At 41.1% G+C, this 27,798-nt stretch overlaps 1 protein-coding gene across 1 annotated transcript; it reads left to right on the plus strand.

Annotated features, from left to right (window-relative positions):
• Positions 1 to 8,443: 8,443 nt before the first annotated feature.
• Positions 8,444 to 14,740, plus strand: Bmp15 (bone morphogenetic protein 15). Its single transcript, XM_070025716.1, has 2 exons — positions 8,444 to 8,768; positions 13,881 to 14,740. Exons 1-2 carry the CDS (start codon positions 8,444 to 8,446, stop codon positions 14,738 to 14,740), a joined length of 1,185 nt encoding a protein of 394 aa, XP_069881817.1.
• Positions 14,741 to 27,798: the final 13,058 nt, after the last annotated feature.

Raw genomic sequence — 27,798 nt, forward strand, 5'->3', positions numbered from 1 at the left:
GCTCAGGCTGGCTTTGAACTATGATCCTCAGATATCAGCCTCCTGAGTAGCTAGGATTACAGGTGTGAGCCATCAGTGTCCGGCTGTTTTTTTTTTTTAATTATTATTATTGTTTTTGCTGGTCCCAGAGCTTGAACTCTGGCCCTGATCACTGTCCCTGAGCTTTTTGTGCTCAAGGTTAGCACTTTACCATTTGATCCAGAGCTCCACTTCTGGCTTATTGTGTTAATTGGAGATGAAAGTCTCCTGGACTTTTCTCTGCAGGCTGGCTTCAAACTGTGATCCTCAGATCTGAGCTTTCTGAGTAGCTAGGGTTACAGGCATGAGCCATGCGAGCCTGCCTCTCATAAAAACAAAAGCAAAACTCTCCTGGACCCATAATTTCTTTGAGCTAAAAGTTTATCTCATTTTTTACAACAAAACTTCTGAAACGATTTTCCAGCTTTATTTTCCATTGTGTCATCAGGCATTCCCAAACTCAAACCAATCATATGAGTACGACTGCCACATCATGAAACAACGCTCACTAAGGTTCATCAATAACCTTGATGCTACATGTGAAGAAAGTCACTTGTTTAGTTCTCATTTTCTTTACTTTTGTGCCCAATTCAATACTGTTTATCATTTGCTTTTCCTTGAAACACTTTCTTTAGACTCTGAGTTCAGCAGTCTCTTGATTCTCCTTTTGCCTCTGAACCATCTTACCTATAACCAAGCCTAAAATGTTAGAATAATCCAAGTGTGGAGACATATACCTATAATCCCAGCTACTTGTGAGGCTGAGGTTACATATAGCCTTTGCTATATAACATGATCCTGTATAAAAAATTATTATTCAGTGCTTCATTCTAGGCACTCTCATTTTCTCACTTTGTACTTCCTCTAAATAAACCCAACTATATCCCAAGTCTTCAATAATTATGCATACTCCAACAACTCCAAATTTTCTACTTCTAGATTTCTCTTCTTAATTTCAGACTACTACATCCAATCACCTATTTGACATGCACTTGAACTCATAATAGCCACAATCAAACTCATTGTTTCCTTTCCTCTCCAAATAGTTATTTTTCCTGTGCACTGAAATTCACTAATAAGGGCTACTAAGATTCTAATGGAATATACCAGAAATTGATCATTATTGAGACTTTATTTTCCATGGTTTGATCCCTGATGTATGTTGTCTGTGTTCATGCCAAACTTGCTCTTCTTTTAATTCCCTTAGGATAGCCAGGCCTAATTTTTTACTCTAGTCTTTATATTATTATTTCATCTTTCTGGAATATTCTTTCCTGAAATCTTCAAGGTTAAATCTTTCATTGTAAACCTTTCTGGACCTGTCTGACTCTGTACCACCTTCAGCCTCCACTGGATGGTGTGCTCATTGCAGCTCATAATTTATCTTCATAACATTGTATCATAATAGTTTTTAAATATTTGTGAGATTGATTATATACTGTCTGTCTTCCTTAGACTGTACATTCCACAAGATGCAACACTTGGAAGTATTTTTTTCTATGTCTTCAGCACAGAACAGACACATAGAAAACAGCCAATATTCACTCAGTGAATATATGTATGAATAAGTGAATGAGTATTGGTTTTTCTCAACAAGGATGTATATTCCTCTATTAAAGGGGAACAGCCTTCTGAGTTTAGGAGCCAACTTCAGGGTCCGTGGAGTAAATACACTAAAACTATCTTTGAAAACTCAATGATATTCTCAACAATATCAAACAAGTTTTTCTCTACAAATTGCAGTGTAGTAAATCCCAGGCCTCTCCCTGGGGTTTCCATAGTTTTTCTTTAACCTGAAAAGAAACAAACAGAAAAACACAATAAAATTTGGCTTAAAGTGTTTGATTGTCTTCAAGTTTAGGCAACCAATTTTCTTGGGGTTAATTTGGTCATTCATAAATATTTTTTTCGTCATCAATGTTCAGTGTCAATGTGTGTGTGTGTGTGTGCCTGGGGGGGCAGGGGAGCAGAGAGAGAGAGAGTTGGGCTTCCCTCATTGACTCAATGAAGCAGTAAATCTCAGGGCTCAAAGTAGAAAATTTAAAATAAGGGATCTGTGCATTCAAACCACATGAAACCTTGTGGTTATGCCCAGATTCAGTCTCAGATTCATAAATGTGCTACCCAATCTTTATAAAAGTATTTTTCACAGTAGTAAGGGAAGGGAACACAGTAAAAGAAAAACAACAATCCTTCTATTATATTCCAAGCATCAATAAGTGAGACAGAAGCATTTATGGACTTCCCTGACTCAGGAACCTGTCAAGGATGTATTTATGGAGAAAAAAATTACCATTCAGAAAAAAAGCCCCTTATACTTACCACTATTAGTCTCAGATGCTTGACTTATTTTTAAGCTCAATCTTTCCTTTGTTTTTATTTTATTTATAATTTTTTGCTGGTACTGAAGGTTGAACTCTGAGACTTGTGCTTGTACTCTATTACTTTAAGCACACCCCCAACCCATTTATTCTTTAGGTAGGGTTTTGCTTTTATTCAGGCCAACATTGGACTGTGACTCCTGCATAGAAGGGGTTACAGGTGGTGAACCACCACAAGTGGCTTCTTTTTTGCCCAGGCTGGCCTTAAATTTCAATCCTCCTGAGCAGCTGGAATTACAGTTGTGTGCCTCCATATCCAGCTGGTTTAACCTTTTTAACATTTTGAGAAGAAGATATTTGTAGGCCTGCAGAGCAAGAAAATAGCTGCTGAATCCACAAAGAAGCCATTTATTCATTTATTTCCAGTGTTGAGGATTAAACTCAAAGTCTTTTACATGCTAGATAAATTTTCTACCACTGAACTATACCCAGTATACAGTAGATGATGAATATGAGTTATTTGCCTCTGAATTTGATCCTTATAACTGTGGTTCCATACAACTGCTGCCCAAGGATCCCATGGTAAGGATGACACTGTCCTGTAGGTCTTGCTTGGAGAACCTTTGAAGTCTCTTCAATCCATCTTTAACATTTTCAGGACATCTGAAATTGTTTGAATGGTTCTAAAAATGGCATAGCTTATTTCCTTTACTTAGCAAACTCTCACTCATAATTAAGGACCTGATTCAAGTGTCAGCTTTACAGCAGATCTTCTGCACATGCTCTTTAGATCTGGTCTAGGGAATAAAGGAGAACTTCCTCAAGGAGGTGATATTTGAGCTGAGATATAAAAGCAGATTGGAAGGACCCTGGCAAAAGAGAACAGGAGAGAGTATTTTAGTTAGAGGAGGCAGTATATACTATTTAAAGCTCCTGAGGCAAAAGCATTTTTAGTTTGCTGGAAAAACTGAAAGAAAACAGGAAGACACATGTCACTAAAGAAGACTAAAAGCCTTACAAATAGGGTGGCTGGCAGTAGCAAATGGCTACACAACTGGTCCGGTATGCAAAGATGTCCTATCAAGAAGGCACATAAGAGCCCAGCGCTGGTGGCTCATGCCTATAATCCTAGCTATTCAGGAGGCTGAGATCTGTGGATCGTTGTTTGAAGCCAACCTACACAGGAAAGTCCATGAGACTCTAAGCTCCAATTAACCACCAGAACAAAATTGGAAGAGGCGCTGTGGCTCAAGTAAAAAAGTGCTAGCCTTGAGATGAAAAGCTCAAGGACAGTGCCCCGGCCCAGAGTTCAATCCCCATGACTGAAAAAAAAAGAAGGCATGTAAGGACTGAAATCTAGCTGGTGTTCTGTTTATTCAGAAATGGTATCTTTTTCTAATTTCTCTCTCTTTCTCCCCCCCCTCCTTCCCCCCCCCCCGTGTTCGTGTGTGATGGGGCTTGAACTCATGGCTTAGCCCTTGTCAACTATTTTGCTATTTTGCTTCTGGGTTTTTGGTGGTTAATTGACGATAAGAGTCTCTCAGACTTCGCTGCATAGTCTGGTTTCAAACCATATCCCTCAGATCTCAGCCTCCTGAGAAGCTAGGATACAGGTGTGAGCCACCAGCACCTGACTGATTTGTGTATCTTTGTTTCAGTTTTCAGAAAGATATCCAGGCTAGCAGCATGCTCTGCAAGAAGATACATGTTCTGGTTCATCCTTACCACACCATCCTGATCTGGGACTCTTTCCCCCATTCTCTTCTTTATGCACCAGCCACACAGGTCTGCTTCAGACTCAGAACTACTGTACATTTTTGTGTTTTTTTGATATTTTATTTTTTGCAGCAATAGAGTTTGACTTCAGGGCCTTCTGCTCTTGAGGTGCTCTTCCATGTGAACCACAGACCCACTCCCAGCTTTTTGATAGTTAATTGGAAGATAAGAGTCTGTTAGACTCTCTTGGGTTTTCCTACTCAAGCTGGCTTAAAACTTCAATCTTCCTATCTCGATCTCCTGAGTAGCTAGGATTACAGGTATGAGTCACTGGTACCCAACCTAGACCAATATTTGCCTTTTTATATTGGGCTTTACTATTATACATGCAACACTGTTTCCACACCATTGAGGCTTGGTAAATGTCCCTTAGTGCACCGTGAACTGAGGCTCCCTTAGTCTGAATCCAAACCAACTGTAGTTAGGTTAGATCTGCCTCAATCTTCAGGTGAGGGAGGCTGGTGCCATGTCCATTTCCTCAGGTTGGGAAAAATAACCTCTGCTACCCAAGCATGACAAGGAGACACATTGTTTCCTCTGGAGCTTCCCCACATATTTAGGGATAGAGAGGAGTCCAAGGAACTTTTAATGCTGGTCATGCTAATTTTGCTCTAAAAAAGAGTTGAAAGCAAAAGTGAATGTGATTGTTTCCAACTTTACCTCAAAACTCAGGAGTACTTTCTCTGAGGACACATTGCAACATTTTCAACAAGTTTGCCCATCATCCCAGATGTCAACAAGAAAGAAAAGATCCTATGGCAATTGTTTGTTCCACAGATTGTTACTGAGCACTTACAAAAAATGAATAAGAAGCTGAGCATGGTAGTGCATGCCTGTCATCCCAGCACTCAACAGGCTAAGGCAGGAGGATCCTGAACTATGTAGTGAATTCAAGGCTAGCCAGAGTCACATAGTTAGATCTTGTGTGAAGAAATGAACATATAGATATATTGGGCTTTATAGAACTTGAAGAATCTCTGTGGAACTATGTAATACTGGAATTGTTTCTTCTTATGATGCTAAACTCTCATTAGAAACTTTATCCTACAAGTCTAAAAAAAGTTTAGAGGTCAGCCTACCACAGGGCCAAATCTCAGTGGAATTTACCACTCAAGTACTTCACAACTAGCCCAAGTTGCCCTTTCTGATTTGCAGTCTTTCTCATCTTTGAGAATAACTCTCAATTTCCAAAGTTAATAGGATTCAATGCTATGTAATATGTAAAGGGATAGAGCCAAATACAAAATCACTAAGTGTATAAATTATCCCACACACTTTAACTTGGAAAGAATTTTTCAAAAAAATAAAACCTATCTAGGAAATATTTTTTAAGAACTCAGAACAAGTAATCAGAAGAAATGTCATTGGTATAGAAAATGTTTCCTATTATGTCCCTATCCAAGTTGTTAACTTCTCAAGAGAGAATCTATTTTATCATGGTGCCTTCCCAGGCCACACCCACTCCAACTAACCTTAGTGTTAAGTATAGGGCCTGGGTGCTGGGATAGAGGTGCTGTTTTATTAATTTCCATGCTCTCAGGATTGGGTACAGTGTCTAAAATTCAGCATACATATTATATTCATTATCATATTCTTTCTTTACAATAACCATCTAAAATAGTGCTATTTGTCCTTGTTATTACACAAGGAAGCTGAGGCATAGAGATGAAGTCAAATGATCCAAATTACCAATGCAGTTTAGTGGTGGGCTGGGATTTGAACCTAGGGGTCTCACTCAGGGCCTGCACCCTTAACAACATGCAAAGCCACATACTTATTAGATGTATTTTTTGAATGAATACAGTTGCATAAAAATGTAAATTAGAATCAGTTTAAAAAAAGGCTTTCATTATACATGTGTACTTAATACAATGGTCACATTCCCACCCACCCCCAATTGGATACAAATCTCTACTTTGTAAATTTCATGTTTTTCACAGCCATACCCAGCACATTGTAGTTAGAAAAATTAACCTACAGTGCACACATTAAGAATTCCTGCTGTTTAGAGCAGCTTGTGGTGACCCATTTTGTTGTGTCAAAAAAAACCCGTTTGTCATGCCAATAATCACCTCCTAAATTGTCCAATTTATGTAATTAGTTGTTTTTTTACTCCTTCCCACTTACTGGCTTTTTCTAGAGCAGGAAAGGGCTGGAAAATATCATTTGGGACATCCTATTTCACTTACCTACAACCTGCCTTTTCCCACCCAATCCAAATACAAGGCTAGAAAGTTGGTGCCCTCTTCTGGGGATTTGGGGCAGTACATATATTGGACCAAGAGGGGGTGATGCAGTATTAGGAAATAATCGTGTCAAATTCCTTCCTTTTAATTCTGGTGCTAAGAATGGAATTGGAAAGGGTGACATTAATTAAGATGCATTGTATTCACAAGCTGACAGATTGGGTTGAAGCATTTTTGCATAACCAGATAAAATAAATTTAATTAACTTAAAAGAATGGGGAGAGAGGAGGGAGCCCTGCACTGGTGGCAATGCCTGCTATCCTAGCTACTCAAGAGGCTGAGATCTGAGGATTGCAGTTCAATGTGAGTCCAGGCATGTTGGGTCTTCGTCTGTCCCACGAAAGACAGACGGGGTCCGAGGAAAGGTAAGTGCGTGCTCGCCCGTTCCCCAACCTCCCTCAGCCTGGGAGACAATCAGACACAGTGGGGAGCCAAATCCAGCAGGTAGAAATCTCGTTTATTAACGGAGAGCAGCCCTTTTTAAAGCCAAAAAGGGCGGGTGGCATGGCGTGGGAGGAAGAGGAACCAATCACTGTCAAGGTCACACCCTATCATGCACCTAAGCCTTCACGGGCTGGTTAGGCACTGATTGCAAGGCAAATTGGGCTCTGCCCACTCTACTCTCTCCCAGCGCCATCTTGGCTGCCCATGTGCTCTACAGTAAATTGGGCTCTGCCCACTCAACCCCCTCCCAGCGCCATCTTTGCTGCACATGTGCTCTACACAGGCAGGAAAGTCTATGAGACTAATCAATAAACTACTCAGAAAAAGCCAACCTGGAGCTGTGGCTTAAGTGGTAGAGCTCTAGCTTTGAGCAAAAGACTCTCAGGGACAATGCCCAGGCCGTGATTTTAAGCCCCAGAACCAGTATGCATGTGTGTATGCACCCCCGCCCTCCCCCCACTCCAATCTTTGTCTTTCCACAATAATGTTGCCTATCTGTGGGCAGGCTTTTTACAGGGTAAACAACCGTCCACAAATCAGAATTAATTCACCATCTCCTAGATCTACATCTTTACTCTTACTCTAGTTTTTCCCCAACACTCCAACAAAATTGGACAAGGCCTATATCCACTATTTACAGAATTATGATCTAGGGCAGTCTTAACCAACTGGTCTAGCCCTGCTGCCTCCCATTAACTTTAAGCCAGGCTAGGCAAGCTTCCACAGATTCACCTTCCACAGCCTCAGGTTTCTCTGATGAAACCCACTCAGTCCCTATTGAACTAAAAAATTCTAAGGTAGAGCTCTCAAACTTGGCTACATATTAAAGTTATCTATGAACTTAAAAAAAAATCTTACTGCCTTGGTTACATCCTATCCCCATTGTATCCAAATCCCCAAGGTTGACACCCAAGCATCAAGACTTGTTGAAATTCCCCAGGTGATTCCAATGAACAGCACTGGGATTGAGAGCCCCTGGTAAAGGTTTGTCTTCAAGCTCCAACAGCACAAATCACACAGTGATTTCCACATGTTAGTGTTCATGGGAACTTCTTAGAGCACTTGCTAAGTCTTTACTCCCAGAGAGTTTGAGTTTGGACTCAGGTATTTGCCTTCTTAACAATCACCCTAGATGAATCCCAACTCAGCAGCAGGATACTTTTGGGGGAAAGTGCTTTAGGGGTATGAGGAGGCGTCTGGCCCTTTAAGGCCTGATGAAGGGATTTCCTTTAAAGCTGTGGAGCCCAAAAAGGCAAAGCTGTTTCCTTTCATCTTCCTGGTGAAGGAGAGGTCACCAGTCCTGGAATGGTTCTCTCCTTTTTGATTACCTCAGCCTTGTGAAGAGGCTCCTGTTCCCACTGTTAGAAGGTGGGAAGGGCATGCTGTCTTGTCCCTTTTGCTGCTTTTGTTTGTTTGGATGCCAAGAGGCCAAATTATTAGGAGACCTACTTTGGTTCAGGAAGCAGCACAGTGTTTAGCTGCCTGACTGCCTACCTGCTTGCTTGCCTGCCTTTTTTCCTTGTCCCATCTATGGTGCTTGTTAAGCCAGGATGTGGTTATCTGCATGAAAAGAAGGGGCCTGAGAGACATGCTTTGGGCTTGGGTTGGAACTTGTTGCTGAACACCAAGCTTTTCAAGATGGCCCTCCTCACCATTCTTCGAATTCTTTTCTGCGGATTGGTGTTTTTGATGGAACACAGAGTCCAAATGATCAAGGCAGAGCAGCCCTCTGTTGCCCCCCTTGCTGAGGACCCTGCTTTGCCTCTGATTCAGGAGCTGCTAGAAGATGCCCCTAGGAAGCAGCAGATAAAGCCATGGCCCCAAGGGTATCCCCTGCGGTACATGCTGAAGTTGTACCAGCGTTCAGCTGACCCACATGGGCACCCAAGGGAGAACCGCACCATTGGGGCCACAATGGTGAGGCTGGTGAGGCCCTCGGCCAAAGTTGCAAGGCCTCTCAGAGGTGAGTTTTGCTCCCAGACTGCTTTGGAAGGAAGAAAACAAGGAATTTGGGTTTACTGCAGGGTTTCATTGCCTGTTGGGTGGCTTGTTGGCTCAAGGCTAAAAAATTCAAAGGATGGCAAGCTTGGGGAAAAAAATCCTCTCAAATCCTACTTCCTTTTAGGGCTCCAACTTAAGATTGCCTTGGGGCCTACTGAGCAATCCTTTCCAGGCCCCGCAAAACGAAGTATTTCAGCTTCTATCTACTATAGAAAGTCTTAGGGTGTTCTGAAAATGAATTGAGAAATAGCCAGCTACATTCTTGTGATGGGCTGTTTATGTGGTGATTTGCTGTTAGAAGGCAGAGTACAGGTGTTAGGAAAGATCAAGTGGATGAAAGGAGAAAAAGAAGGTAGAGACCTCTACAGAACCAAACAGACCTTAGTCACTGCTGCAGAGGGACTCCATGTAATACCTACTAGGGTCAGAGAAATAAGGAGCAGGGAGTGGGGAGGGTTGAAGTTGGTTTTGGAGTTTGGGGGTTGTTTGTTTGTTTATTTATTTATTTTGCCAGTCCTGGGGCTTGAACTCAGGGTCTGGGTACTGTTCCTGAGCTTCTTTTTGCTCAAGGGTAGCGCTCTACTGCTTGAGCCACAGTTCCACTTCCAGCTTTTTTGTGTGTGGTTAATTAGAGATAGGAGTCTTATGGATGTTTCTGCCCTGACCGGCTTCAAACTGTGATCCTCAGATGTCAGCCTCCTGAGTAAGCTAGGATTACAGGCCTGAGCCACTGGAGCCCAGCAGATTTAAGGTTTTTATACATTCAAGTGTAAGGCCTTCTTTTGCATGTCTTTGTCCTGTCCTGTTTGGGATTCCGTGGTATCCTTGACACTGGCAGTTCTGCACTTTCAGATAAGGTCATGGGTGAAGTTTTCCTGAGAATCAGGAAGGTGAGGAGAGGGGGTTGTCAGTGGGCCTTGAGAGCAACATTAAGTTATAAGAACAAAGCAGATTCCCATCAATAGCATGCTTATATGGCCTCAGAAAGGATGGAAACAAGATAATATCTGAAGGTCTGAATGTCTGACTCTGATCTTCCTTATCATATTTAATCCTTAATGATAGCCACTACAATTTGCTGTCACGGGACAATTAGCTTAATTTTAAAGATAAGAAAACTAAGACCCACAGAAGTTTAGTAACTTGCAAATGTCACACAGTGTGTGGTAGAGAGGGGATCTGAGCTCAAGAGGCTGGTTCTAAAATCTATCCACAACTGCTTAAGTCTTTAAATGTAATACCCCCATCATCCTTGTACACCAAGCAGTTTTCCTACTAAGTCCCCTTTTGCTCCTTTGGGAGTTGGGTGTCAGACATGCTTTGGAATTTTCTTTGTCCTCATCATGCTCGAGTCTGCTTTGAATAACTGCATCAGATACTGTCCCTAGACAAGAGTGGAAGTGCAGGGATCTCTAGGGAAGGTAGAAAATCTTCAATGAACTCTTGGGGACCTGATAAGATTAATTTGGGGCTTTCACTAGTCTCAGAGATGACTTGGACAGGATTCACACACTCCTCCTCCAAATAAGAAAACGCTTTTAGCTATCTCTTAGCATGAGCTTAATTGTGTGTCAGACACTGATTGTAAGAAATTATTTTACTAACATGTCCCTTGATCTTCCTTTGTTCTGTGGTAGTAACACTTTATAGATGAGGTTTAGAATGTGTTCATCCATGCCATATGCCTAGCAATCAGTACAACCAAGTGTCAAATATAGGTTCTGATGCTGCAGATCCTGAGCTTTTTAAATTACTATGCCATGCTAAATCTTCAACAGATATCTTTTTCTTTTATTTTGGTGGGACTGGAGTTTGAACTCAGGTCCTCAATCATTTGAGCCATGCCTCCAGTCCCAACATATTTAAATTGAGCACCTGGGAGTACATTTGGGTCAGATACTTCTCTGACCTCTATGGATCCATAATACTGTAGAATGGATAGACAGATAGATAATCACATAACAATATTACAAGAAGAACAAGACTCAGAACAAGTTAAGCAATAGAGTACTCAGGACTCTACAAAGAAATGGCTGCTTGGAGAAAGAAAAGGAAAGCATGAAGAGTGTTGAGAAGTACCTCCGAAGAGGTGATTTTTTAACTGGTACATGAGGAAGAAGTAAGGAGACTGAGCATATAAGCTGGGAGATGTAGGTTCTGATTTAGCAAAGAGGAAATAGCTTGGTGTGGGTGAGGATGAACTCAACCAATATTTATTCAGCAATTACTGAGTGCTTGGCATATAGATGTGATGAAGACATGTAAAAAATCCTACTCCCATTAAATAGCTTTTTTTACAGAGAAGTTAAATAATTGCAAATTGTGGCAAGTGCTATAATTGAATAGGCAGTTGTTTTTACTTTTTGGTAGTGTATATTAATTGTACAAAGAGGTTTCATTGTGTTATTTCTATACATATAAATATATCATTATATATCAATATATATCAAAGTACACAGATATGTATATACTTACATACTTATATTTGCTTTATATACTTTTATATATGAGTATATGTGTATACAAGTATATGTGTGTGATAAAAATTTACCTCATCCATTACTCTTTCTTATGCTTTATTCCCTTTAAGAACAATTTAACAGGTTTCATTATTTTTGTACAAGCATACAAAATACTTCAATCATATCTACTCCATCTTAGCCCTCTCCTTTCATCCCCTCCTCCCACTGGTTCCCCCACCCCAAATACTTCCCTTATTTCACACTCCTATCTTTTTTTCTTTTTTGTATATATTTTTATTGTAAAAATACTGTACAGAGGAGTTACATGAGTAAGGTAATAAATAAGTACATTTCCTATCGAGCATTGTTACCTCCTCCTTTGTTTTTCCCCTTTCATCCCTTCCCTCCCCACCTCCCTACACTCCTATCTTTTATTTGTTGAAATAAGTTGTTGTGACAGGGAATAACAATTAAATTATCTGCTTCCATGGGTTATCAGAACAGGTATCATTGAAGAAGTAATGTTTGAGTTGAAGCTTGTAAGATAAACTAGGGATTAGAAGAGCAGAGAGAAACTGGAGCCGGTCAAACATTATGGAGAATGGCGGGTTAGGAGGCCAGTAAGAGGCAGAGATTTGTAGGCCACAAAGAGGGATTTGGATTCCATTTTTCAGTGCTGCAAAGAGCTGCACAAATCAAGTTTGCCCAGATGATATGAGGCTAAAAAGAAGGATACCTAAGATTAAGCAAGTGTCCTGGGCTAACTGTGGAACATACAGGCATCTGGAGACTCTGGAAAGGATTCAAAAGCAGATGACAGGTTCAATCACACAGGATGTGTGAATCACCTCTTTCCCTGAAGAGTTCTGAGCAGACCCTTCCTGGCTCTGTTCCTTAGCAACCGCACCCTGCCTCAGGAAACTAGAAATGTCAAGGACTCAAAGGAAAAGGCAGTTCCTCCCCCAGACAGCCTGCTTAAGAGGTTGGGGTTGGGTTCCTTTTCAGGCAGGGTGGGGTAGGTGTATGGGTGGGCCCTCTTGGAAAGATTGTTGTAAGATGGGAGGGTGGAATAGCCTGAGAAAACAAATAGAAGCCTGGCTTGGGCCTTGTGTGCCTGATGGCTGGCGCCACAAACTTGAGGGTGTGTTAAGCATGAGTTGCAATGCCAACTCCTAAAAGTATTCTAAGGACATCAAGACATTAAAGAACTTCTATGTAAAAGGTCCTGATCTTCTTTTAAAAAATAGGCTGTGCATTCAGTGAAGGTTAGGTGAATACTATATAAATACACATGGATGTACTTAACTAAAATGTTTGAAGATGAGAGGATTTTATCCTGTGGTCTAATTTTTGTAGTTTATGTCCTTTACCTTTGTTGGAAATGGGGGCAAAAGTTCAGAGCTCTGCAGGCCCAGCCTTCCAACCTTTTGGCCACTGGGTGTCAGTATGCAGTTTAGATTAAAGCTCTTAGTCATTAAGGGCCCTGAAGCTTGACAAACAGAACATTAATGAGATCAAAGCATTGTTACATTGGTATTTAAAATTAATGGATAAAGAGAAATGGCTCATGCCTATAATCCTAGCTACTCAGGAAGATGATGTCTGAGGATTGTGGTTCTAAGTTAGCCTGGGCAGAAATGTCCATGAGACTCTTTATCTTCAATTAACCACCAAATAGCCAGAAGTGGAACTTGGTTCAAGTGGTCGAGTACTAGTCTTGAGTGAAAAAGCTAAGTGGCAGTGTCTAGGCCCTGAGTTCAAGTCTCCTACCATCACAAAAGAATAAGATAAAATGAATGGGCTAAATGGAATCCCAACAAGAAATCAAGAGAGTAAGAATTGAAGGAGACATGGCCAAAGAAGGAAAAGATACTTGCAAAACTGTTCTTGATGTTGGCAGAAGGCAGAAAATTAAAAAAGCCCTACTAGGGGGTAATCAATAAAATTATTCTGTGACACATTTTTTGGCTTTGAAATGATAGCAGGAGTAGAGCCCAATATTGCGTTTTTGCCACAAAGTTGTAACTATATAGTGATGTGACATGAGCACTCTTAGTCACTTTCAATCATCAACCTATCATAGTCAACTATTAATACAGCTTATGTCCTATACACATAGTATGCATACAGAATAAGTTTACAACTGAGTTTTGTGCAATGAGTGATCTAAAAGACATGATTTTTTTCTTAGTATAAACAGATTTGGAATCAAATCTTGACTTTACCACATACTGGCCTTGGTTTTTGTTTTTGTATATTCAGTGCTGGGGACAGAATTCCATGTTCCATATATGCTAGGCAAGCACTCTACCACTGAGCCACACCCCCAGCTTTTGCCTGTGTATCCTTTGACATAACTTCTTTGAGTCTCAATTTCCTAGTCTATAAAATGGGGACAATAACTATCTCAAGGGTATTGCAGATTAAAGAATTCACACACACACACACACACACACACACACATATACACACACATATATAATATACTCAAACTGTAAGTATTTATCTTGTGTTCATTTCAGGTCTGACTGCAGCTGTCAGTTAATATTGACTACTTTTGTTAGAGATCTTCAGATGAGAAGACATTAATCCTTTGTTCCTTATTTGTGTAGGTTCCTGGCATGTACAGAACCTGGACTTTCCTCTGGCATCCAATCGCGTAGCATACCAACTAGTCAGAGCCACTGTGATCTATCGCGATCGGCTTCACCTAGCTCGCTGCCCTCTCTCCTGCCATGTGGAACCCTGGATCCCCAAATGCCCAGTCAATCATTTTCCTTCTTCAGGAACAGGTTCCACAAAGCCTTCCCTCATTCCTGAATCCTGGCTAGAGATGGATATTACACACTGTCTTCAGCAAAGTCTCTGGAATCGCAAGGGACGCAGATTCCTACGATTCCGTTTCATGTGTCAGCAACAAAAAGGCAGGGAGGTTCTTGGGCTCCAGTGGCATGGCACCTCCTCTTTGGATATTGCCTTCTTGTTACTGTATTTCAATGATACTCATAAAAGTGTTCAGAAGGCTAAACCACTTCCCAGAGGTCAGCAGGAGTTTGTGGAAAGTGAATCTTCTCTTTTCTTTCGGAGTGCCCGACAAGCATGTGGCATCGCATCTGAGGTTTCGTGCTCCTCCCAGGAACAGGATGGGCCTGTCAATAACCAGTGTTCCCTTCACCCTTACAAAGTCAGCTTCCGCCAGCTGGGCTGGGATCACTGGATCATTGCTCCCCATCTCTATACCCCAAACTATTGTAAAGGAATCTGTACTGGAGTATTACCCTATGGTCTCAACTCCCCCAATCACGCCATCATCCAGGGCCTTGTCAATGAATTGGTGAACCAGAGTGTCCCTCAGCCCTCCTGTGTCCCTTATAAGTTTCTTCCTATGAGCATCCTTCTGATAGAGGCAAATGGGAATATTTTGTACAAGGAGTATGAGGGCATGATTGCTCAGTCCTGCACCTGCAGATAATAGTGAAGTTATAGTAGCTCAGAGTTCCCACAAAATTGGAGAAGGGTTTAAAATAAAGCAATATCTATGTTAAACTTGCAAATGGTCTCCTACCAAACCTATAGATTCTATTCTTTACCCATAGGCATTGCCACTCAAGTCTCTTTCCCCATTTGTGAGCTACTCAGTGTAAAACAGTTCTAATACCAGTTTCCTAGCATGGACCAGTAAGATTTATTCATGATAGTCCAAGCCCTCAGTGCTTGGCAAAGATGTTCCTTTGGAGACATGCTCTCTATTTTGTCTTTTTTAAATTGTGACTTTGTTAAAAGCCACTTGTCCATGATAGTAGAAATATAATGTCTGATTTCATTCTGGGCTTGCCAGTTTTGTGTGTTCAGTGGGCTCTGGGCATGGGTTTTGGGGAGATAAATTGATTGCTTGGGGAATACCTAAACTTGGACTCAATGATGCCTGCAGTGTGATTCCTTCTCGTGTGTGTGTGTGTGTGTGTGTGTGTGTGTGTGTGTGTGTGTGTGTGTGTGTGTGTGTGGATGGTAAGTTCTCTTTCACTGTGTTACATCCCAGTCAAGTGTGACTCCTTTACAATCCTATGATGTAAGTGATGGAATTGGTCATTGCAAATAAATGGTTTTCTTGTTAATGAGAATGTCGAATGATTTGGGGATTGGAGGAGAGTAAACAAAAGGAATTCATTTTTCTATTTTCCCTTTAGCTATGGATGAGAGCTCAACCCTATCTTTGAAGGGCAAGGCTGGAGGCTGCTCAGAATTCTGTTTCCTGAAAGCAGCAGGGCTAATGAGTCACCCTCACCAATGGGTCCCATTAAAAAAGCCCAGTAAGTCTTTGCCCCTACCCAGCTGTTCCTTAAGTAGTCTTTATCACCAGGTGCAATGGGACAGGAATGATTTGGGCAGTGTGCATATGATGGCCAAATTTGAATTCCTAGCTGTCATAACTTAATTCATTACCCCATTCCCTTTTCAAGAGTTTATTCCTACTTAGATGAGTATCTTGGAGGGCTATACATACACACATTTTGCTTTTCTGTCTGGGGAGATGCTCCTTAATATTTTGCCTCTCTGTCTAATGTATCTTTGGGAATCATGTCATGCATTTTGTTCATCTTCAGGCTGAGATGTCCCTCCTCTGTTCATATAGCATAACATAATTTCCTTCAATGCACTACAAAAAAGACAGAATTCCTTTTATGTGATTTCACATGCATTTTACTCTTCTATACTATCAGAGCCTAACAAGCCTGTGATGAGCACAAACACATGACATGTTTTGTGGGGGAATGTATTTTTCCTAACACTGAGTACTTCACTTTCACAAATTTAATTAATTTTCCCAGTGAAAGAAATATAGTAAATATAGTTTTTACAAAGTGGGATGATTAACTTTTGTGTCCAAATAGTTCAACAGTGTACAAATTACTGCTGAATGTGACAACTGTGTTAGGCGAATTGATCTGGGAGATGAAAATTAGGCTTCTGTTCCAGCCATTTCTCCAACCTACCTGGACTGGCACAAATGTGTAAGAAGTCTGAAGACAGACCTTGGCTATGGAATCAGGTCCTGAGTTCAGCCTCTTAATTAATTGGGATGTTTAGAAAAATCATAATCTGGCTGTGTGAGATAATGAATACCTGTGAACTTTAAGATATGGAGGGCTCCAAGTTAATGGTCCCTATTATCCATTAAGCTCTGAGCTGTCAAAATACCCAAGGAAACCACTAGCAGGATGGAGTTAGTTGGGTCTTATGTTATAGATTCTCTCTTCTTTTGAAACATTGCTTCCATGGAGACCTTTTTTGGTCAAACCCAAAGGAAGAGATGTGTACCTCAACCTTTCTCTGAGAAAAAGGTGACAGGTTCATGTGTGTGGATGGGGAAATCTGTCTGCCCAGAGGAATGGGTAGAAAAGGTCACTTAGTTTGGACAGGAGCTAGGAAGCAAAGTTCACTTGTTCCAACAATCCTAGTAAGCCAGATAGATCTTCATTTACTGTGTGGATCCAACAGGGACAGGCATTTAAAGTTGCTTCTGACTTTGGCACTTTCTTGAATTCAACTTGATAGTATATTACACCTAATCTGGGGAAAATAGTGTCAGGCAAAATTTATTTCAGTTCCACCACGTATCTGAGTGCTAACTCTTGTAAAATAATATTTCATATGTCTTCAGTTAATTCTCCCAATAGTATATATGGGAAGGATCAACCCCACTTAAAAATAACTTTCATTGAGACAAGTGCCTGTTGCTCATACCTGTAGTCTTAGCTACTCAAGAGTCTGAGATCTGAGGATCATGATTCAAAGACAGCCTGGGCAATCCATGACATTATACAGTAACCTACCCCCCAAAAAGCCACAAGTAGAGCTGTGGCTCAAGTGATAGAGCACTAGCCTTGAGCAAAAGAAGCTCAGATACAGTGTCCAGATCCCTGGATTCAAACCCCAGGACCAGTACACACAAATGAAAATCTTTCACTGAAGTATAATTCATACATTATAAATGTTACCATTTTAGTTGTATAGCTCAGTCCTTTTCAAAATATTGAGTTGTGAAAGTATCACCATAAAATTCATCATAAAATGAATGTGAAATAAGGGATGTAGTTCAATGATAGACCACTTTTCTGCCATTTGTAAAGCCCCAAGTTTGAGTCCCTGTACTGCAAGAAAAAAAATCCTATAACCATCAGCAATAAAGTACCATTATTCTGTACCACAAGACCTAGGAAGCTAATAGTCTAATTTCTTCTTCTATAGAATATGTATAATTATATAAATTGAGTTACCTAATATTTAGCCTCATGGGACTAGTTTTGTTGGCATCATTATTAATGGATAAAATGCTAAATACTGACACCACCAACAGATGGTAAGGATGTGGAGAAACAGGAACTCTCATCCACTACTGGTAAGATTAAAAGATAGTACAGCCATTTTGGTAGACAGTTTGGCAGTTTCTTCCAAAGTAAGCATAGATTCATCTTGGAAACTTACAAGTTTCCTTGATTGTTATTTAAATGAGATGAAAATTTATGTTCACACAAGAACCTATCCATGAACATTTATAGCAGATTATTGATGATTGTTAAAATTTCTGAAAGTAATTAAGATAATATTTAATAGATGAGTGGGTAAATAAGCTCTGGTCCATGTATATAATAAACATTACTTAGTGAAAAGATCTATCAAGCCAAGAAAATATATGAGACAGCAATGACTATGGATTGCTAATAGAAGAATTCAGTCTGAAAATGTTCCATCTATGTGATTCTACTTATATGCCATTCAAAAAAATATCAAAACTGTAGAGACCATGTAAGAACCAGTAGTTTCCACAGGTCTTGATGGGAAGGGAGGTATAAATGCATGGAACACAGAAGATTTTTGGGACAGTGTAATGGTAGGTACATGTTATACATTTGTTAAGACCCATAGAACTTGAGCTGACTCTGAAAGTAAACTATGAACTTTGGTTAATGAATAGCAATACATAAAATTTGACAAATGTATTATACTGACCCAAGATGTTATTGATAGGGGAAAACAGAAGGAGTAGAGAGGGAAGGGTTGCATATGGGAAATCAGCAATAAGATAAATATATTTATTACTTGTTTGTTTTGGTGTTGGTACCATGGCTTGAACTCAGAGTTTCATGTTCCTTAGTTCACTACTATTGATCTATCTATCACTTGAGCCATACTTTCAGCTTGGCTTTTTACCACTTCTGGCTTTTTATCGGCTAATTGGAGACTTTTCTGCCTGGGTTAGTTTTGAACTGCAATCACCCAGGTCTCAGACTCTTGTGTAGCTAGGATTATAGGGGTGAGCTACCAGCTCCTGGAACTATACTCTTAAATTGAAATTGACACTATTTATGTAAAAAAAAAAAAGGCTGGGTGGATAGATAGATAGATAGATAGATAGATAGATAGATAGATAGATAGATAGATAGATAGATAGATAGTCAGACATTCTGGGATGGCTAAATCAAGCCTAAATTCTAAATTTCTGGGCAAGATGTACTGTGTTTATGGCCAATCTTGATACTGAAGTCCTCAGATTGGCTTGGTAGCTGGGCCAGCAGGGTAGGTGGACCTGTTGATTCTGTCTGCTTGGGATGGGCCTCATTCTGTGTTTTGGGGGCTATTCTGAAGCCTGGGTTTACAAGAGCTGTCTTGGCATTAGGATAGATCTTGAGTCTGAGTTTTCAGGACCTGGCCAGGCACTGTGATGGGCCTGTAACCTATCTTGGGAATATAAACTGAATCCTGGATCCACAGGTTTAGAATATGAATCTGCAGGGCTATTCCTGGAGCTTGGAGCCTCCTGGGTAGTCCTAGAAACTCAGTATATGGAGGGAAGTCTGGCACTGGGATCTGCTGGAGAGAACCTAAACCCTAGGTCTGCTGGAGCTAGCCTGAACCCTGAAGCCAGTCTAGGTGGAAGGCAGTAATTGTGGAGCTTGTACTCATATGGCTAATTGATAGCCTGGGATCTTGTAGGATCATAGGTACTGAAATGTAGTGTAGGGCTCTTGGAAAGCCTGGGCCCTAGCTCCATAGGAGCCAGTCTTGCTAGTGTCAAGGTGGTTAGGTATATGAAGACTAACATCAATTCTGGGACTTCAGGAATCAGCCTCAAGGGTGGAGCTAAAGAGACCATCTCAGTACTTGGCAAGACTGGATCACATGCCCATGGGTGCTGTCTTTGTTTCTGAGGCCAGTTGGGCACAAGAGCAGGCTTGTAACTTAGGGCTCTGTAGGCCAACATGGCTCTGGGCTGACCGTGGAGCCTATGGTTGCAGAGGTTAGCCTGTTGCTAGACATGTCTGGAGTGGAGTGTGTAACTGAAGGGTCTGGTTTGAAGGTTGGGTCCATGGGAGGTGGGCTGATGACTAGAGCTGAGGGAGCTTATGCAGTGCTAAGCTGATTTGAAGCTGGGTGTTGTCCTGTCCCTGGAATACACTTGGAGATCAAGGCTGTGAGGACACTCCTGGCACTGGTGTGGACCCCTGGGACTGGCTCAGCGCTGAGGGTGGTCTAGAGCCTGAGATCATGGAAGTCAGCCTCAGCATTGAAAGATACCAGAGATCAAGTCAGATGTTCAGGCTTGGAACCTGGGGTTATGGTTCCAAGTTTAGTGCACAAATTAGATACCTGAAGTCTGGTGCCGTGAGGCAGATGGGTTGTTGTCTGTTGCTGAGTTTTATAGGAGTTGGCCTAGAAGACCTTGAAGCAAAGTCTAGGACTCACTTCTCTCTTCTTCCAAGTGGAGGGTATATCCCTCTACATGATACAGCCCGCTCATAGAAGAGGAATCCTTGCTAGCCTCTTCAATGTGTTGTTTTTCTTATTCCATGCTGTACCCAGATACTGTGATTTCCTACCTGATCTCATCAACTCTCCAGAACATATTTTTGTATATGGATACTTGTAAAACTGGTATTTCTACAAGAGGATGACTTAGAGCCGCAAGTTTGCTCTACCCCTGTGTCAACTCTTTGTACCTTCTGCTTAATTTCCCCTAAATCTAAGACTGCTCTGAAAAAACTAAATATCTTCAGGAGGAGGTTGTTTGTTTTGTTTTTGGTGCTAGTCCTGGGGCTTGAACTTAGAGCCTTGGTTTTGTCCCTGAGCTTTTTTGCTCAAAGCTAGCACTGTACCACTTGAGCTCCATTTCTGTCTTTTTAGTGGTTAATTGGAGATCAGAGTCTCACAAACCTTTCTTGCTAGGCTGAATCTCAACCATGGTTCTCAGATCACATCCTCCTGAGTAGCTAGGATTACAAGCATGACCAAGCAACACCCAACAAAAATAAAGTATCTTAAAGCAAAAAAAGTCTTGCTTGGGACAAGCTCTGAGACAAATCAAATAAAGATGAATCAAGGAACTCCCAGAAAGACAAGTTACAATTTTCTAAAGATAAGGCTTTTGGGAGACCTCCAATCTAATCTTGCCCACCCTAGTGGCTGCTAGGCTATTGATTTTCCAATTACTGAAGTTGTTAGGCTATTGATTTCAAGGCAACTAAAAAGCTGGGGATGGAAGGAACAGAATAGAATAAGTTGAGATGCAGCCATTTTTCTTAAGCAAATGCTCCTTGGATTGTTGCAAGCCTTTGATTAATTCAAGAGTTTGGACAAAATTGATTTTGATCATATTGTTCAGTGTCCTCATTGCTTTTGTTGAACAGATTTTTTTTTCAGGAGTAAGGCTTAAGCTCAGGGGCTCCTGCTTGCTAGTCAGGTACTCTTACATTTGAGCCAGACTTAATTAAATTTAATTTTTTTTAGATAGAGTCTCAAACTTTTTTCTGTGGTTGGCCTTGGAACATGCTTCTCCTACCTCATAGTTGAGGTTATAATCAGTGGGTCTGATGTCTGACCCACTAAATCCTGGATTGTCTTATTGAGATGGATATCTTGCTAACTTTTTGCCCAAGGTGGCCTTGAAATGTGATCCTCCCAGTCTCTGCCTCCTGTGTAGCTAGAATTACAGGTGTATGAGCCCACATGATTGTAAAGGAGCCCATTCTTGCTCTATCAAATTGTGAGATGCTGCCATATTTGTCCATTTTCATTGTGACTTGCCCTAGATATCCACAACTCCATGTCTTCTTCTGTTGTCCTTCATTGGTTCAAAAACTAGAAATGAATTTCTCAGATAATAGACTCTCATTATTCCATGAAATATTAAAATCTTAGAAACCAGGGTGCTCATATATTTATGTGCATTTGTGTACACATACACATAGACCTTCACCTTTCACACATAGATGTGTCTATCATACAGGCAATTTCATTTGCAAATAGAGTCCATTGCTAAAGTTAATGCAGAAAGAGAAGATGGTACTCTCACAGTAGGCTGTGGCCCAATCAAATACTTTATGTAGGTTTCTCATTTTTTGTAGATTTAAGTGCTTTTATGTTCAGGAAAGAAGATGAACCTTGAGACTCCTGTTTTTCATCTTACTTTAAAAGGGCCAATGGAAGGCTGGGAATGTGGCTTAGTGGTAGAGGGCTTGCCTAGCATGCATGAAGCTCTGGGTTTGATTCCTCAGTACCACATGCACAGAAAAGACCAGAAGTAGTACTGGGGCTCAAGTGGTAGAGCACTAGCCTTGAGCACAAAGAGGCTCAGGGACAGCGCCCAGGCCCTGAGTTCAAGCCCTAGGACTGACAAAAAATAAAACGAAATAAATAAAAATAAGAATAAAAGGGCCAATGGAAAAATATGAGAGAGTGCAAGGTGAAAGCTTGGGGTCAGAAGGGCAGGAAGGAATGGAATTCCATAGTAGTGAAATACTAGACAGGAGGAGAAATATAAAGACTGGGTTTGGGAGTAGACTATGGGGAATGAGGAGTTGCAGGAACTCTGTTGCTTTACATTGAGATGACAGAAGCAGAAGTTCAGCTGAAATCTGCTAGGGAGTCTCCTGACATTAACTCCATACTGCTGCCGCTGGTGATAGCCTCAGCTGGTAACGTGCAAGGACTTTGCCATGTGAAGAATTGGGAGATAGGGGAGATAGGAGATGAGCATCCCCCTGAGTCTGCTTTATCCCTTCTCCTTTGTAAAATTTCAGATCTTTGGTGACTCAACTGAAGTCATTGTTGTTGTTGAAGCTGTCACCAAGGCTGTGGTACAAACATTAGATGGCATGAGAGTGACAAGCAGCTGTAGGTAAATGAGATTGTCCAGAATGGAGACTCCTTCATTGAAAACATGTTGAATTCCAGCATTTGAACTACCAAATGTGTAACCAAATACTGCAGGTAAGAACTTTGGTCTCAGTGTTTGTTTCTCTGGTTTCTCATAGCCAAAATGTTCAGAGTTTCCAGGATTGAGATGACCCTCTGCTTTGTTCTTTTAGGAGTGTACACTGTGTAGTAAAAAACCTCAAAGACTGAGACCATGGGGGAGTGATGTAAAACCATGAGGGAGATGAAGCAATCGCTGTGCCTCGTTTCTGTGGTGATAGGCCTAAACAACTCCTAGCGTAATTGATTTGGCGTGATGGCATATTTTATTATGAACTACTGGGGCTGGGTGGAGCTGAATGAGGATAAGATGAGAGACCAAACCACTGGTCCCTATTATTCCATGCCCATTTCCCATGAAACTGTCCTGTTCATTTCTTTATACCAATCAGGATCTTAATATGGGGAAGTAGTTTACTCAGAAAATAGCTCTGACTTGGAGGATAGGAATCCCAAAACAAGGTTACAGGAATGCTCTCTTCTTTCATTCCAACCCTGCATCTCATACACACGTTTTAGCTGTTAGCCGCCAGGCAGTGCTGAGAGGAAGAAGGGCTGTGATTCCTGTGGAAATTTTCAGACCTGTACACATTCCAGCAGCCCACCAATTTCTCCCATCTCACAGGAATGCAGAGTCTCTGTAGCATATGCCACAGCTGTCTGCTTTTCTCTGTTTCCCTTCATTGTAGTCATAAAGGTTCCAAGGAGATGAATGTATTTTCCCTTGTAAAGTACACACACACACTGCTGTTGTCTCATCCTCCACATCCCCTCATAAACCAGAAACAAATAAAAAGCATTTTTTGTGCTGGTCCTGGGATTTGAACTCAGAGCCTGGGTAGTATCCCCAAGCTTTTCTGCTCAAAGAAAGCATTCTATCACTTGAGCCATAGCTCCACTTCGACCTTTTTTGGTGGTTTATTGGAGATAAGAGTCTCATGGATTTTCCTGCCCAGGCTGGCTTGTAAACCTTGGTTCTCAAATCTCAGCCTCCTGAGAAGCTACGATTAGAGGAGTGAGCCACCAATACCCAGCAAGTAAATTGTTTTATTATTCCTCTGTGCAATCGCTACCCTTTATTGTTTTTCTTACATTCAGTGGTCTATTTTACTCTCAATGAAATCCAGCTGAGAGTAGCTATCAGGTGAAGAGTCTTATGATACTCTGTAATCTTTTGTACCTTCCTCTTGATGGTGCCAAAAGGATGCCATAGGTTTAGGACAGTAGAGGCTTTGGATGATTGGGAACATGTCAGAGTTGGAGGTCTCTGGGCTGCCACCTGCCTTAAGCTTACTGACACTACTAAGCCCTAATTATAGCTACAAAGCAAAGAAGCCTAGAAACTTGGGGACAGGTTTGTAGGCTTGATTTGAATAGCATAGCAATTTTCTCAATTTTTAAATGAAAATACTTCACCATACCCCTACTGTAAAAGAACTGCATAAACCCAGGCACGGGTGGCTCATGCCTGTAATCCTAGCTACTCAGGAGGCTAAGATCAGAGGATCACAGTTTGAAGCCAACTCAGGAAGGAAAGTCAATAAAACTCTTACCTTCAACTAACCACTAAAAAGCTAAAAGTGGAGGTGTGGCTCAGTGGTAGAGCACCAGCTTCAAGCCATAAACCTAAGAAACAGTGAGGCACTGAGTTAAGGCCCAAATATCAATGCATATTAAATATGCCTTTAAAAATCAAATATACATGGGGTTGAGTAGTTGGCTCAATGGTAGAGCACTTGCCTCGCATGCATGAGGCCCTGGGTTCAATTCCTCAGCACCACATAAGCAGAAAAAAGCCAGAAGTGGCACTGTGGCTCAAGTGATAGGGTACTAGCTTTGAGCTGAAGAGCTGAGGGACGGTGTCCAGGCCCAGAGTTCAGCCCATGACCGACAAAAAAAAAAATCAAATATACAAATGTTCTAAAATGTGTAGTAAAAGTCCCTTTCTTCCCCCTGATCTGTCACACTTCATTGTCAGAGATGAACATTTAAAATACTTCGTGGATGTTTCCAGAAATGGTGCATTTTGTAAAATTTTTACTTTTTTATTGTTTTTACAAAAGTGATATACATAGGTTACAGTTATATAAGTCAGGTAATGAATGTTTCAATCTTGCAAAGCACATAAACATTCTGTTTTGTTTTACAAATAATCTTTTTGTATGCATACTCTGCTACATATTGCCTTTTTTCAAATTATATGTGCAGGGTTTGTTAATATCAGGACAGGTAGATGGCTTTCACATAAACTTGCCTTAACTAAATCTATAAAAATTATAGAGGCTGGGAAGGTGGCTCAGTGGTAGAGCGCTTGCCTTGCATGCCTGAGGCCCTGGGTTCGATTCCCCAGCACCACATAAGCAAAAAGAAAAAAGCCGGAAGTGGCACTGTGGCTCAAGTGGTAGAGCGCTAGCCATGAGCTGAAGAGCTGAGGAACAGCGCCTAGGCCCAGAGTTCAGGCCCCACCACCGCCCCCCCAAAAAAAAACAATAAAAAATTATAAAAGTGGCCAGGTACCCATGGCTCACGCCTGTAATTCCAGCTACTTGGGAGGTGAGATCTGAGGATCGCAGTTCAAAGCCAGCCCAGGCAGAAAAGTCCCCATGAGACTCTTATCACCAATTAATCACTCAAAAACCAGAAGTGGAGCTGTGGCTCAAAATGTTAGAGCCTTGAGGAAAGGAGCTCAGGACCAAGCACTCAGGCCCTGAGTTCAAGTCCCACAGCCAACTGACAAAAAAAATTATGAGCAATACCACTGCCTGGTTAAACATTCCAGCAGGGGCTGGGAAGGTGGCTCAGTGGTAGAGCGCTTGTCTTGCATGCCTGAGGCCCTGGGTTCGATTCCTCAGCACCACATAAGAAAAAAGAAAAAAGCCGGAAGTGGCGCTGTGGCTCAGGTGGTAGAGCGCTAGCCTTAAGCTGAAGAGCTCAGGGACAGTGCCCAGGCCCCACGACCGGACCCCCCCCCCCCCAAAAAAAAAAACATTCCAGCAGTACTAAAGAATATAAAATAAGTCAGAGGCATATAAAAATGACTCAGAGGCAGTCTCTATAACAAATGTATTGTGTATCCTCTTAGAAACCTCGAAATTACAGGTATGTAGTTGAATACTTTTTATTTTTTATTTTTTTTGTTATCCTTTTTTATTGTGAAAATACTGTACAGAGGGGTTACAATTACATGGGCAAGATAGTGAGTACATTTCTTTTTTTTTTAATTTTATTTTATTTGAGAACATACTGTACAGAGGGGTTACAATTACATGGGCAGGATAATGCATACATTTCTTACCAAGCATTGCAGCCTCCTCCTTTGTTTACCCTTCACCTCCCTTCCCAGCCTCCCCCCTCCCCCCCACCCAATCATACCCCCCTCCCCCCCCCACACCGACATTGTAAAGCTGGTTTTGACATGACATTTTGGTGAGTACATTTCTTATCAAGCATTGTAGCCTCCTCCTTTGTTTACCCTTTCCATCCCTTCCCAGCCTCCTCCCGACCCACCACCCAATCCTCCCCACCCCCCCACCAAAGTTGTAAAGTTCATTTTCAACATGACAACTTGTACTTCTCATTGTTGCAACGGGTCCACCTGTATCCCTATTTAAACGACTTGTTTTTCCACTTCCCCTCCACAAATTATACCAACATCAAATACAGTGAAATCAGGGGTTATATTGTGGGGGAAGGACATACAAAGCAACAAAGAAATAATCTTATAAATGCTTTAGAAGGGCTGGGAAGGTGGCTCAGTGGTAGAGTGCTTGCCTTGCATGCACGAGGCCCTGGGTTCGATTCCTCAGCACCACATAAGCAAAAAGAAAAAAGCCGGAAGTGGCACTGTGGCTCAAGTGGTAGAGTGCTAGCCTTGAGCTGAAGAGCTGAGGAACAGCACCCAGGCCCAGAGTTCAGGCCCCACGACTGGACCCCCCCCCCCCAAAGAAAAATAAATAAATAAAGCGGGAGGCTATGTAATAAATATACTTTAAAAAAATAAAATAAATGCTTTAGAAACAAATACATGAAAAAAAAAACATTTAAATACATATCTTAGGGTTCATTTTCCTAACATCACCTTATCTGACCTTTTCTGCTTGACTCACATATATACTAGATATTGCAAATAAGGGAAACCATGGGACCTATGTTTCTTTGGGCTTGGCTTACTTCACTAAAAGAATGAATGAGATCATGTATGCTTGTCTGAATGGTGCCTTTTAAGAAAATAATACTTCATATGAATTTGCAAATTATTGAGATTCACTGCATTATGTGTATATATTATGAATTAATCATATATATCTACTCTCCCACTCCCAACCTTTCTTTAGCCCCAGCACCCTTCCCAGCCCCTTAGTTTTTCTCTTCCTCATTACCCTTTCCTGTCTCTAGGTCCCTAGGGATTATTATTCTGTTCCCTACTTCTACAGGATTGGCTTATTGTGTTCCTCAGACACATGTGAACACGGTAGCATTTGCTTTCTCTATCTCATTTGTCTCCAGTTGCATTTATGTTGGAAGGAACTGTGTTGAATATATAGACAAGAGTTATCTTAACAATGTTAAGGTTTTTAATTCATGAAAATTGGGTTCCTTTCCATTTATTTAGGTCTTATTTATTTCAATAGGTTTTTGTTGATGTTTTTAATGTAAAATATATTTCTAAGTACTTTCCTCTTTCTTTTTGGCAGTACAAAATTTTGAATGAAAGGCCTTGAACTAGCTCAGCTGGCACTCTACCACTGAAGCCACACCTCCAGCCCTGCTTTTGGCTGGTTATTTTAGAGATTCAGTCTCATGGACTTTTCTACTTGGGCTAGTCTGTGATCTGCCAAGCTTCACCTCCTGAGTAGCTGGGATTAGAGACATGAACCACTCTTACTTGGCTTATTTTATTCTTTTTGAGACTACTGAAATAGAAGTATAATGCAGATATTTTCATTTTGATTTTGTATCTTGCATCTATGTTACACTCAATTAGCTCTGGATTTTTTTTTTTGTAGATTTCTTTGAGTTTTTTACAAACAAGTTTGCCTAGTATTTTTTTTTCTATTTTTTTCTTGGTTTTTCTATGTGCTGATTCTGAGGCTTGAATCTTGCTCAGATTAGCACTTGAGCCACACCTCCAGTTTGCCTAATCTGAACAGATTTGCCTCTTTCTTTCCAACCAGAGTGCTTTGTTTCTTCCTTTTTCTGCCTTGTTAACTAGAACATCCAGTATAATGCCAAATAGAAGTGGTAAGAACAGAAATCCTTGGATTTCTAATCTTTGGA

Source organism: Dipodomys merriami, unplaced genomic scaffold, assembly GCF_024711535.1.
Source record: "Dipodomys merriami isolate MVZ:Mamm:240054 unplaced genomic scaffold, mDipMer1.0.p SCAF_171, whole genome shotgun sequence".
NCBI classification, from domain to species: Eukaryota; Metazoa; Chordata; class Mammalia; order Rodentia; family Heteromyidae; genus Dipodomys; species Dipodomys merriami.

Coding starts and splice junctions, on each gene's coding strand:
- Bmp15 (XM_070025716.1), top strand. CDS start 8,444: ATGGCCCTCCTCACCATTCTTCGAATTCTTTTCTGCGGATTGGTGTTT. Junction 8,769..13,880: donor AGTTGCAAGGCCTCTCAGAG/GTGAGTTTTGCT, acceptor TTATTTGTGTAG/GTTCCTGGCATGTACAGAAC.